The sequence below is a fragment of the Rhagoletis pomonella genome, unplaced genomic scaffold (genome assembly GCF_013731165.1).
Source record: "Rhagoletis pomonella isolate Grant_MI unplaced genomic scaffold, Rhpom_1.0 Rhpom_scaffold_00006, whole genome shotgun sequence".
NCBI classification, from domain to species: domain Eukaryota; kingdom Metazoa; phylum Arthropoda; class Insecta; order Diptera; family Tephritidae; genus Rhagoletis; species Rhagoletis pomonella.
In genome coordinates, this window is record NW_023458560.1 from 49,691,433 (window position 1) to 49,705,704 (window position 14,272).

General features: G+C 39.1%; 1 protein-coding gene across 1 annotated transcript in view; it reads left to right on the top strand.

Moving 5' to 3' along the window:
• The window catches only part of LOC118740897 (protein bowel), an 81,090-nt gene extending 68,655 nt beyond the window's left edge, over positions 1-12,435 (top strand). Inside the window, exons 2-3 of the mRNA XM_036472634.1 lie at positions 3,824-4,763; positions 8,978-12,435. Coding sequence (XP_036328527.1) covers positions 3,907-4,763; positions 8,978-10,772 — 2,652 coding nt within the window. The 5' untranslated portion in view covers positions 3,824-3,906 and the 3' untranslated portion in view covers positions 10,773-12,435. The remainder of the gene's footprint in view (positions 1-3,823; positions 4,764-8,977) is intronic.
• Positions 12,436-14,272: the final 1,837 nt, after the last annotated feature.

The following is a 14,272-nucleotide window of genomic DNA, read 5'->3' on the forward strand; positions in this document are numbered from 1 at the left end:
TGACTTAGTAAGCAGCTTAAAAGTAAAGTGTTCTCAAGACTTATTTACTCACACACTCTGGAATATTGGAACACTTCGAATTTTGGATGATACGGTTTGTCGGGTTTTCGAGAGGAAGATACTCTGCAAGATATTATTTATGTGGGAATCATAGCGCATTGAAGACGCCGAATGCCACAGTCACGAATGACTAGTCGGTGGAATAATAAACTGATTGAACCTTCATATAACATTGACAGTGAGCATCGAATCAAACTAAAGAGGCTTGCCTGAAAAGGTGATGTACTATGAATATATTCAAATGCTTCAGCTCTGAAAGTGATTCATGGAAAAATCAGTTTGGGGAGGCAGAGAAAGATGAATATCTCTTCTGTGCAAGATATATAAAACAGCTAATACTTCCAATTAAGAAGCAGATTTTCTGTCTACATTTTTGAGTCTACTTACATTTAAAGGGGCCCAACTTTCTTCTTATATACAATCGACTACCATTAGGCAAATAGTCTACGTGGTGTCTTTATTGTCCCAAAGCTTATGAAGCTTTCTTTGACTACCTTCGTATTAACTCTTGAAAAGTCAGGTTACAATTGGACTAAGAAATCTTTGCCCGTTTTCATTCAAGCATTCTGTACATTTTGCATAGACGCGCACTGCTTCTAGTCAGGGAAGCAGAAAGCATAGTCCCAGAGAGAACTTTTTTTTAAGCTGAGCTCTTCCATATAAAACAGTCACTTCTCAAAACATGTACCGCGGGAAAAGTGCGTTTAAGTTAATAGCTCTTTCTTGTCTAAGTTGACAGAATAAAAGTTCTCTTCAATCGCCACTGGTCTAACAGGGAAATTTTGGCAAAAGTCTTTCGTAAGACATTTGTCCATTCTGGCAACTATCTTGAAAGCTCTTTCCTATCTTTCGAAAGCGTTAAAAGTAAAATTTAAAATTAAAAGAAATTAAATTAAATTAATTAAAATAAAAAAATGGAAAAAAGTTTTTTAAAAACTTTAAAAATTCGAATTTTTAAAACATTAAAATGTTAAAATTAAAAAAAAATAATAATTTAGGAAACAATTAAAAGAAGAAAAAATATACAAATATGAATTAAATTAAATTAGAAGAAAACATTTTTCGCTTTAAAACAATATACGTACTATAAAAATTGAAATAACATTGCATTCAAAAATGGAAAATTAAATATAAAAACTTAAGAAAATTTGTTTATAAAATACCTACAGTATCGGTCATATCTATAGCACGCCATTTCCAAGTGATATTGTGTGCCCCTTTTGTTTATTTATTTATTTTTAAAAATTTTCAATTAAAATTTAGTGCATTCTCAGACAAACCCCATATATACCCAAGTTCAACAATTTGTAGAAAACTACAAAAAAGTGTAACAAATTTTCACCCAAATTTGAAACTTTTTTCCCGGAAGTGTTAGAATTTTTTTGAGTACACAGTTTTTTAGCCCCTGTAATTTTAGTCTGATAATGTGCAAATTTCAAGTGGCTACGAATTACTGAAATTTTTTTAGAATTTTTTTATCGCATTGGCTTCCATATAATGAATAAACTCAATTTACTTGTATATGGAAGAAAACCGCGACGCCTTTGGCGAAAAAAAATCTAAAAAATCAACGGTAACTTTTATCCACTTGAAACTTGCACATTATCAGACTAAAATTGATTGGGCTATAAAACTGTGTATTCAGAAAAATTCAAACACTTCCGAGAAACAAGTTTGAAATTTAAGTGAAAATTTATTGCACTTTTTTGTAGTTTTCAACAAATTTTTAAACTTGGGTTTATATGGGGTTTGTTAGTGAAAGAACTGTATTTTAATTGAAAATTCTTAAAAATAAATAAATAATCATAAGTGGCACACAATATCACTTTGAAATGGCGTGCTATAGATATGACCGATACTGTATGTATAAATGAAATTAAAAAAATATTTTCCTTTTTGAAACAGTAAAATCTATTTAAATTTTTTAAGAAAATTTTTAATTGATTCATTTTTTCCTTTTTAATTAAATTTACGTTAATTTCATAAAAAATTTTAATCAATGAGATCTAAAAATTAGAAGATCCATTTTAAAAAATAAAAGAAAAAGTCTGCTGCCCAGGAATTCGAACCTCGGATCTTTCGAAAGGCACGTGAGAGCTTTGCTCACACGGCCATTGTGCCTGTTAGAGCAGCGCAGCAAAATTATATAAATATCCATTGAGAAAATGCTCAAGTGTTTTCTGTCAAAAGAGCTTTTCAATATGAAAGTTGGCTTACAAAAGACTTTCAACTATCTTAGTCTAAATTGCTTCTCAGTGCAATCAAGACGAGCTTTTACGCGGTACGCGTTTATATATACTAAAAGAAAGCCTTAGACCACTTTTCAGATTAAGCTTTTACTCTGTGCGCGGCCATATACGATATATATACGATAATATATATTTATTTATATATAGCGGTGATGGGCACTGCCTTGCCCACGGGCAAAGTTCTTTTAAGCTTTCCATACAATTTTCATAGGAGCGTGCAGACCAAAGGCTCTCTCTCTGCCCATCGCTGACATAAAGCTTAAAAAAGCTGCTCACGTGGGATATGTTTTTCTCGCGACCGTGGAATAAACTTTGTACAGCTTTCTATATATTTGCAAGGTGATGCACTGAGTAAATGCTCGCTCTGATCATCAACGCGGTTAGTAGACTATGTGGAGCTTTTTTTTGATAACTTCCAAGTTGTGTGGCTTAGAATGTTCGAAGGTGTGTGATTGTGTTGTAAATTTGTGTGCGCAACGCTGCTTGTGGTAATAATATGAGCGCAGTACTAAAAGTAAGATGGACATTGAAAGAGACAGTGGCTATAAGTAGTTTTAACGGTCGATAAAGTCACGTCTGCGACTGCGCCAGCAATTTCAAGTGGTGGCGGCTGCTGCGCCCGGACTACAATGTAGATGATTATAGTTGGCGCTGCAGCTGCCACACAGATTGCTGCAGTGCGGCACCAATCACAATATGTGCTTGATTGGCTTTTGTTTTACTCTAAGTTGATGGAGATTATGCAGGCTGGAGAAGAGATGGATGTACGGATGGATGACAGAGCAAGGAGGAGCGAGACTATGCTCTACAACAGCACTTGCTTTATGATTTGCTTCATGCAGTTTTTGTTTATAACTTCGTTTTGATTGCAGTGCAAGAAAACTGCGAACTCAGCGAAGTCAGTGAAAGAAATTTTAAGATTTTGCAATTAAGTAGAAAAGCGAAAAATCATAAGTAAACAAGCGCGTCTCAATGTCAGCAACAGAAAAAGCTTTCGCTGTCTGCTTAATTTTGGCGTTCGCGCTGTTTCCATGTCGCTCGTAGCACGCGAAATCAGTCGAACTAAAATTTAGTGAGACAAGTATTTGACTTTCGTTAGCACCGCGCGCGCGCTGCGCTCTCTACTTGCCTTCGCTTCACAATTTTAGTCGACTAGTGCGCGCAGTGTTTGTGTTTACAGTAAGCTTATCAAAGCCATAAACTGCAGCTTATCATTATTGTTCTAGAATAAAGAATTTTTATATTTATGCCTGCGAAAAGTAACAACGAGCATTTTATTATGCCATCATTTAGATATATACTAGAGGCACACAAATTTCGCAACCGTGACGCGCCGCGAACGTTTATAGCGACAAGTGAAAAACCCGAAACCGAAAAAGCCAAAAAGTAGCAGTCAAAAATAATGCGCCGCTTATCAGCTACCCCGACCGCCTACTGTTGTTTGAATCATGCACATTTTTTTATATATATTTTCGCAACTGATTTTTCTCCTTTTTCCTTCATTCTCATTCCAGTAACAACTTAGCCATGTCAGTGTTGCGACAGTGAGCTCCACAGCTATACACGCGCGCAAGATCGTCAATTGCTCCCCCCCGAAATGCCCACGGAAAACACATTGCTGGAGGAGCGCGCTGGCGGCGGCTCCATCTCCATGGTACGCCCTACGCGCCTGGAACAATTTTTGCAAGCGCCCGGTGCAGGCAGCGCCTCCGAACAATGTACCGCTTCCAGCGGTCGTGTACCCAGTGGAGCTGCAGCCGCTGCCGCCGCGTACGAAACACAACTCGCTTACCAGCATCATTTGGTGGCGGCGGGTTTGATGAGCGCTACTGGTGGCGCCACCAATGCGCAGACAGCGCATTCCGCCTTCGTACCAGTGTTGCCTTCGCGAAATGCTTTGCGCGCACAAGGCGCTGCCGCCATCTATGGTGGCATGCTCGATGCCGCTGAGGTGGCGAAGGAGGCGAGCAAGCGCCATGGCACCAATTCCAATTTTGAGATCATTTCCATGATGGCGGATAAACGCAAGGAGTTGGCTTTGCGGGAGGCAGCTGCTGCTGCGATGTTGATGCAACGACCGCCCGGGCAGGGACCGCCACTAGGTGTACCGACGGCTGTAATGTATCCACCACCGCCACCACCGTATTTGGGCGGTCCGGGACCGTCACCAACCGGCGCTGGCACCTTCGCATTTCCTTCGGCGGCCGCAACAGCGGCGCTCTTTCCTGCTGGGCTACCACCATCAATGCACGCCGCGCTGGATCGCCGTTTACTGCGCGCGCCGGGACGCGCATCGCGTCCAAAGAAACAGTTTATTTGCAAATTTTGCAATCGTCAATTCACCAAGTCCTACAATCTGCTCATACACGAGCGCACGCACACCGATGAGCGGCCGTACTCGTGCGACATCTGTGGTAAGGCATTCCGCCGGCAGGATCATTTGCGCGATCACAGGTGAGTGGAGTGTTGCAGAGGCTGTACACTTTTTCTGCACTGTCATTTATTTTTTTTAAATATAAGCTGTTTTGTGTTTTTATGTTGTTGTTTTTGTTGTTGCTGTGGTGTGCATCCATCATAAACTGTCAACCGCAAAAAAAAAAACAAAGTTAAAACAATAAAGTCCTACACGCGCGGTACGTGATTGTCTTGCAAACGACGAAATCAAGTTACCTTCGTAGAAAGAATGAGACATGCAAACAAATTATAAAAGCAAGATACGTATATAAAAGCTCATTAAGCGCTCTGCGTTCGAGCTTAACGACAAGGGCACATCGAAAACCCTACGCAACCGTAAAAAACCGCCGACCGTTGCGCACAACACAACAAAGCGGCAATGCAGTGCAGTGCAGCAAAACAACAAAAAAAAAATAGTACTGAAAAATTACCAGCCAGCAAAGGCATTTATCTTACGCGCATACCATGGCCGGTAATCAGCTTTCACGCGGGCGCGCTCGGTTGCGACTCGTTGGATGTGCTTCCCGCGCGCAGAACCTGTTTCCATCTTGGCTTGAATGCCGTTTTTTTCGCTCGGTACGCGCACCGGCCGTTTTTTCTGCCATTAGACTGTCGACTGCGGCTTGGATGGACTATTTGGCAAGCAATCACTGACACTGTGACAGAGCCAGCCATTTTAAGGTGGCTGTTGCGTGGCGATTCACAGCGGCGCTGAAGTGATTCTATTTATGTACTCAGTAATCTACTAGTTTTTTCGGCTGACGCGCACAGGTTGCGTAGATAACATTAATCATTCTTGAGCAGTAGTGCTTTTTATCTTAGCACTATCGGCGAAGTAATTAGGACTTCCTTTGAATTGAAGTGAAGTGTACAGTGACGCGTTTAGGACGAGCTTGTCGCACGCAATCATGCTGTCAGATTTTTATTAATATTAGTATGTTTCGCAGAACTGACAAATGTCGCTTTCGTGGAAGCAATCTTTTCTGACAAAGATTTCACTACAATAAGCACTCCAACTACCTGGATTAGGCGTGGTTTAGAAGGCGTAAATAAAGTCTTTATATTTTAACCGTAGTCATATTTGCACACTTTTAAGTTCTGTCTGTAAGTGCACATTTCTCTGCTAAAGCTTTCCCTGATGCCGCCAGTAAGAGCGCTTAGGACTCGTGCACACAGAAAGTTTATCGCTGAGCTGAGGGATGAACATATAAGCAAGGTGGTAAGCGTTGGACAACTAGCTCACTTCCCAAATACTCTCAGCTGTAATCTCATACATATGTTTTTCATTTGTTTTAGATTCCAAGAAAGGCTTATATGCACTTTGAAAGCAGCTCTTCCTGCTGAATAAGCTCAACTTACAGCTCTGCTATACGTTCATTGTGTGCGCGATCCCTTACTTTAGTACTCTTAATATGAGCTTCCTAGCAATAAAATAGCTCGTGTGACATCAGTGAACAGTTTTCGACTTCAAAACTTCGAGTCCCATTTACTCGTATGCTTTCAAAGAAGCTTGGTTAGCCTTTAAGAGAATCATCCCAGTCTATACTCGAAAGCCTGCCGTCTACTTAAACATTTTTTTGCAATATGAATACCGAACCTGCAGAACCATCGAAAAGAGACAAGACTCCGGTCCTTTCTTCATCCTCGTGCCAACGTTGTAGTTGGTGAATTGGCATGGAATTGTGGATGGCTGGAGAAATCAAAAACAATTTTTCAAAGCAATCAGGCAATATTGTCTGTTGTACTTGCAGCTGGTTAAAATGTTCTTGCCTGTGGCTTTGTGGGCTAGCTTCTGAAAGTTCGGTTATTCTCGTTATATAATCCTTGTTCAATTAAAATAAAGATCGCTGCACGCCCATAATTAGTTTAAAGTTCCTGTAATCTTAGTTTTCGTTCAATCGCGACGCTGGTTATGAAAGCTCCCGGTGGCTGTTAGGGTGCGTTCACACAGAAAGCGGAGCCGAGCCGAGCGAAGCTGTTCCGAGCTAAGTGAAGTTTGTTGAGCGGAAGGCAAAGCAGTTTTTGATTTTGAATTTTCTATTTAATTTTTGAGCTTCATGACGCTTCTGCCAACAAGATATCAAAATATTCAAACAAAATCAAATTTTACGACTAAACTTTTGAATAAATTTGAGCAAATATTTTTGTGTTAGTTTTATAGAAACCCTAATAGACAATCGATTGAAGCGTTTTGAATAACTATTAACCTGCACTTAAGGCTTTTCTACAACGTAGGTATTGTAACACCGCCCGATAGAAATCCATTGTATTCAGGATTCTTAACAGCTTTACCTTGATTTGGATTTAAAGAGATACGTAGTTGTCACTCCCGAGCGTTTAGACTGCTTCCTTGGAGCTTTATAACTTTGAATGCTGCATATCCTTCGGTCAGATATTTCGAGGGAGAACCAATATTATCCCCTTCCACCCAAATAATCATGAAATTATGTAGATTCAAGAACCAGAAGCCCAGACCAATTTCGTAACCTGTCGGGTTAGACAGATCGATCCCATTCAGATGAAAGCGTAGTCCGTTTTGCATTTTACTACGGTTAACCATTTGGGTTTACCTGCATGGGTCTTCCACCGCAACCCAGTACTTAACCCTTTCAACTGTTGCGCAATGGCAACACCACAGGAAGATGTGCACATCTCTAAATATTAACTACCTCCAACCTAATGTTAAATAATATTACCGCCTTAAAGACTTATTTGTCATTATTTTTCAAATTTCGCTCAAATCTATGTTAACGCATTCCAAACTAGAATCGTGTTAGCTAATTCCTCTCGTCACCTCACTGGTTGGGTAGAGCTAGACAATACCAGAAAAGGAAATTCTATCATTTTTAATTTTAGTAAGCATTCGCAGAAGAGCCCATTCCAGAGATGAGGCAGTATTTATGCCTATCTGGTGAGGTCTAAGTGGGAAATATTTCGAATGAATGAGAGCCTGGACATATCCTCTGAAATAATACCTATCACTGCACGGAAAATGAGAGAACAAATTCGATTTATTTACCCAACAAGTAGGTTCCTTGCCCGTGTCGCGTTTTGCAATTCAATGAATGTTGACCTGAGTCGATGTTCGCATGAAGATAGAGAGTATGCAGAGTAATATACCATGAAAAGGTTGGTGCACAACTTAGCCAAAAGGTAGTTCCTTCTTCTACCATATTTTTAGTTTTGTGCCATCAGTAAAAATTGTGGTGGACCCTGGATCTAGGGCGTTTCATTGCAGAATTTCTTGTCTGTGTTTTGAATAAGATTCCCATCATTAGCAGTCTTGCACCCCTTCCTGTTTGGTTCCATGTATTTTGGAGTTTTCTCCAGCCGGCTGCCATACATGATCTTATAAAAAAGTACGAACTGGAAACCCAAAAGGTACATACTATTCCGATAGTGGTGGAGTTAACGTTGAGACTAGCTGTTCGCGAAATAGCTGGCGTTCTGGAGAAGTTTGCTTTAAGTTTACTGCAATGGTCCAGAGAGGACTACTCCCTGAGGTGTACTTCTCGTTACTTATCAAGTTCTGGACAATATTTTCTTACTAAATAGCTCAAGGAAGTGTGCCTTAAAGCAGAGTTTGAAATCTTTTAGCAGTATAACCTCTTTGCAGTACAAGTTCTATACAACTCATCTAATTCTAAGTTCATTTGACGACGTCATTGAATCAGCGAGCGGATACCTTAAACGTTATAAGTAGATATAGGCAGGGAGCGAAAAAGTTTTATGAAATAAATCTTTGTGCAGTCGTTCATCGAGGGGATAATTAGTTCACAAGTAGACTCTACAAAATATGTCCACTAAATATAATAGGTTGGTTTTTAGTCGGTACAAGATGAAGCTTCAAATAAGATCTTTAGTTAGGCTAACTAAATCACTATCGCAAAGGCGAAGACACTGTGCTGGTAAATCAGAGCTCCCTTGAATTTTTTTATTAATGACGGTTGCAAAAGTTTGCGGGAGTGTTGAGGGCGCCGCGCACAAACATCTACCCTGATTACACCAACCACCTTTGCTTTTGCGCCACACTTAATGAGCGCTGCCCAGCCAGCAACAACAAAACTCCAGACACAATGCAATTATTGTAGACTATGCGCATTCATAGATACTCTTTTTTTACAACTTCATTAGCATTTTCCTTTTTGCTGTTATTTATATTACTCGCCCGAAGGCAGACTCATAAACACATTTCATTGCTTTTCCCCACACAGATATATACACTCCAAGGAGAAGCCATTCAAATGCACCGAATGCGGCAAAGGTTTCTGCCAATCGCGTACGCTGGCCGTTCACAAGATCCTACACATGGAAGAATCGCCACACAAGTGTCCCGTTTGCAGTCGCAGCTTCAATCAGCGCTCCAATTTGAAAACGCACCTGCTCACGCACACCGATCACAAGCCCTACGAGTGCTCTTCCTGCTGCAAAGTCTTCCGCCGTAATTGTGATCTGCGTCGTCATGCGCTCACGCACGCCGTCGGTGAAGTGCCTTCCGAGTATGTAGATGTGGGCGAGGAAGATGAGGGCCGCCACCTGAGCGGTGATGAAGAGGATACTTTGTTGGAAGTAGATTCACCGCGACAATCACCGATACATCGACTGCATAGCAGCACACCAACGCAAGCGCTCGGCGGTGGCAGCGCAGCGGATGCAGAGACGGCAAGTGAAAATGCGCGCGCAGCTGCACGTATGCGCCTAAAGCGCAAAGCTTCTTACGATGCGGGGGAAATCTCAGATGAGTCAGAAGAAGAGTTAGACGAAGATGATGAATTGGATGAGACCCAACTGGAGGATGCAGAGCTGGACGACGAAGATGATGAAGTGCAAGCGGAACGCAATAATCCGAACGAAGGCTTGCTGGAGCCCAGACCTACTGGGCAGGGTGTGACGCATTGCCATCATGAAGGTGGTGAAACGTATACAATGCGTCCAACACACGAAATGCGTGATTCATACGATCCCATACAGGCGGCTAACTCACCGCATGCATTATGCGCGCCACCACCACCCGGTTCCGCTTTCATGCCGTCTTCGCCAAGCGCGCGCTACAATCCAATGCGCGCGCTACCCGGCGCCGGCGAGTCCATACATTCGCCGTCAACATCGAATGGACCGGAACCTTACATACCAATGTTGCACGTACGCAGAGATCTCCATCCTAAAGCGCTGCTGCTGGTAGGCGCTGAAATGAAGGGCGGCGTTAGTATGTTGCCGCCTGGTGTGATGGTAGCAACGGCAGCGGCAGCCACACCACCACCACAACAATCACTGCCACCACCACCGCTAGCTGCGCCCACAATCGCGCTATCGCCTGGCGCCCCACCAGCAGTAGTGCAACCGTCGCCGCCACCCTTGCCGCCGCTTGTCGAGCCCGGAAAGAATTTACAGCAGCCGCTACATTCACCGCTCGAGTCAATGCCCAGTTTTCTTGGCTCCATACCCATACGAAAGCGCATTGTTGGATTCGAGCAAATGGCAGAAGCGCAACGAGCTTACAGCGTAACAACTAATGCCGGCATGTTGGCGCTCAACATGTCACGTTCGCATGCCGCCATGAAAGGGCTACCGCCACCGCCAACGCCGCATACACAACCTACACACACGCTACTGCCCAGTAAGGCATATCTGGCCAGTCAATCGCCGCTTTTAGGGGAGAAATCTGTGGGAAACGGCGCCAGCGGCGTTGCTACGAACAGCGCGCCTACAGACGGCTTAACGCATAGGGGCAGAGAAACCGTAGGTGCTGGGGGCACGTCAGCAGTAGCAGCGTCTCACTTGCCGAGTGGCAGCGGTGAACGTCAATTTTTGCTGCCGCCAGCCAGCGCAGTGAATTTGAATACTCAGGAGTCTTTAGCTGGTGGCAGTGGTGCGCGTTCAATAATATCGGCAGCGTCTGCAACAATAACATCGCGACAACAACAGCCGCCGCCGCAGCCGCAGCCGCAGCAACCACCAGCTCCTACGCGTCGCACTGGCTTCAGCATAGAGGATATTATGCGGCGCTGAATTGACTACGATTGAGACCACATGCTCTCCTTGGTTCAGGCCAGTGGTTGTTTCCTATGATTTGCTTGCTTTTTCATGCAGTACTTGTATTTTGCAATGATTTCTTTAAGAAAATTAATAATATATTTGACTAAGAAGTAGTTTAAAATTTAATCGAAAATCCTCAAGTGCCTTCTCATGTATTGATGTATGTATGTATGTATACTTATTCTAGTGCCTTAAAGCTAATCGTATACATGTTTATTTGTACGAGTTTGCTATACTATGTACTTTCAGTTAAGATTTCTATAAAACTTGGTTAAAATTTAAATTATATAGCGCATAAATAATGTAAATATAACTTCAATATCATCGTGAGATATGTCTGTTTTATACCTACTAGCCGGGCACTTAGTGCTCTACTAAAATGATATCAATATTTTAAACATAAATACTACGTAACTATATATAATATTATGATAATTGGCACAGGATATCTGAATATAAATTTGAAAGAAATTAACGCCGGTATGAGTAACTTGTTGGTTAGGTAATAATTTAGATACAGTTTTATGGCAGTGGATCTCTAAATGATGAGCAAAAGACAACTTAGTCTCATTCTTTAGAAACACTCTTGAGAGACCACAGAGAGTTTTTTCTTGTACTCTTTAGACCGGTGATGGGCACTGCCTTGCTCGCAGGCAAAGTCCTTTTAAGCTTTCTATACATTTTGTATAGGCGCGTGCAGAGCAAAAGCTCTCTCTGCCCATTGCTACTTTAGACTATAACTGCTCACCATAGACGACCAACGAAAGCTTTTGCCCTTTGTCGAAAGCTCTAATAAGCGTACACTGCATCCATGCAATACATACAGAAGGCTTTAAAACGCTATACACACGGGCAAGGCAGGGCATTCGCCTTTTATAGACCTGTGTCAAGAGCTTTTTTAAGCTTTCTATGGACGAGCATAGTCAAAAATCTCCCTTTGGCTGGCACTAGCATACACCAGTAATGATCGTGCAGTTTAAACTACAAGTTGTAAACTGAAATACTATCAGTTTGCCTTTTAGCTCAACTCAGTACATAGTTCATCTTGAATATGTTTTCCCGACTAGCCACTGATATTCATAGCATGACTATGTCTTATGAAATGTCAATTGTTAAGTAATGCATCAGATCTAACCAGTAGAAGTAGCAGTAACGTAATACCAAACGGGCATGAGCTTGCTATCTTAGAACCAGACTACGCCCTAATATCGTCTAGTGTCTGGATGAAGTTGCCCAAATAAATATGAGTTTCTTGACAGTATCAAGCCACACCTTGCGTTGACAACCTAATTTTTGTAGAACAAATTTCCTTAGTTAAGATCTGTCTCAACAGAGCCTGGTTAACTTCAGGCTCTTCAGTGCAGCGAGATCAGATGAGCCCTATCTATCTGGAACACAGGTTCTCTATAGTTAAAAAGACGTAGCAGATCTGGCTAGATCTTTGAAAGGAAAAAGGTGCAGTGGACGGCAGAGTCTTTCGAACCCTTTAAATCTGCTGCTGCTGACGAGTTTTTTCCATTTCTACTAAAAAATAAGATATAAAATTATACTGAGATTCCTTATTTTGAATCTGGAGTAAAGCCTAAGAGCAGGCTCTGGTCTCTCGTCACTCCCCTACATCCCATCGTTAAAAAGTCAGACGCCTCAGAAAAATTTCTTTAGAAACCTCAAAAGGGTAAAAAATAAAGACACGAAATTTTCTGTTTCAGATTTTTACTAAATAAATACGAATGTGAAACCTCCATAATTTAAAAGTCCTTCTAGAGGAAAACTTAATGAATTTTAAATCATTTGATGGTTGCACGAATCTACAGATTCGACTATAATGGTAACTAGAAAAGCTTTTGGTCGAATTATTATAAGCTTAAATTCAGTAGGATAGCCTCAAAAAATTACAAGTATTACAGAGAAGTAATTTAAAATTTAGTAATTGAAAGTATAAATAAAAACTTACATATTTTAATATGAAATAAAAAATTGAATAAAAGAAAATTAAAAAATTAAATACAATTAAATTAAATAAAAAGAAAATAAATAAAAACATGCAATAATAAAATAAATGCAGCTTTAACTTCTACCTATATGTATTTTTTGATAATATGTAATTTTTTCGTAAAAAACGGCCTCAAGCTCAATACCATTGTTGAATATAATTGTTATAAAGGCCATAATAAAAAAAAAAACAAATAGAAAAAAATAAAATAAGACAAAATAAAATAAAATAAAATAAAATAAAATAAAATAAAATAAAATAAAATAAAATAAAATAAAATAAAATAAAGTAAAATAAAATAAAATAAAATAAAATAAAATAAAATAAAATAAAGTAAAATAAAATAAAATAAAATAAAATAAATACAAATAAAATAAAATAAAATAGTATTAAAAATAAAAATAGAATAACAAGCTATAAATTACAAATTAAAAGCTTGAAGCTAAACCAAATGGTCCAGTAATAAATTTCTTAAAGAAAACCATTCCATGAAAAATTAAAAAATGAGAATATTTCGAAGCCAGCTGTAAATCGAACAGCTTCTTATTTCGGGCCAGTAAAGGGTGGGGCACTCGTTTAAATATAAATAAAAAATTAAATTTAGACAAAAAATTAAATAAAGAGCTTTAAAGATGAAAATCTATAAAAAAAAAATAAACCAAGAAAATTTTTAAATCTAAAAGTAGAAATTAATGAAAAATTGGACGGAAAACTAAAGAGGAAAAATTGGGAACACTAAATAATGTGGGAACAATATCGAAATTAACACAATTAATATAAGAATTTGTGAAATAAAGGTAAAATAAAATAAAAAAATAATTAACAAATAAAGAATTATAAATGAATAAATAAAAGAATTTAAGTTATATAAGACAGCTTCAAAAATAAATACATAGATAAAGAAGATAAATAAAAATATAAAATTAAAATAAAATTTAAAAGACAACACTAATAGACCATCAACTGCAGACGGCAAAAAAAAGCATTAAAAAGTATGAAAATTACATTTTTTTTTTAATTTAAAAGCTATTTTGCAAAAAAAAATAAAAAAGCATAATATAAAAAAATTTAAGTTTGATATAATATTAAATATATATATCCATTCTAACCTAAAGGGAGCTACATTTATATTAATGAATGAAATTACATTTAAGGTAATTAATTAAAGTTTAAGAAGTTTTTAAGAAAAATTTTATTTTATTTAAGAAATTGAAAAAAGACGCTGTCCTATTGACAAAATACTTACCTACAATTGTATACAACTACGGAAAATATATTTGTGCGTTCATACATATGTACTAAATACGAGTACATAAAAAAATATTTGATAGACTATTTTAAACTAAGCTTAGCATTCCATGTGTCTTCCTCTAAACTAGCTTATAAGCATTTCTTTAAATATGATAAATAAACTACATGCTGAAAATTGTAATTTGAAATTTAATGTTTTTTTTTTTTGTTAAGGAGTTATAAGATTAGT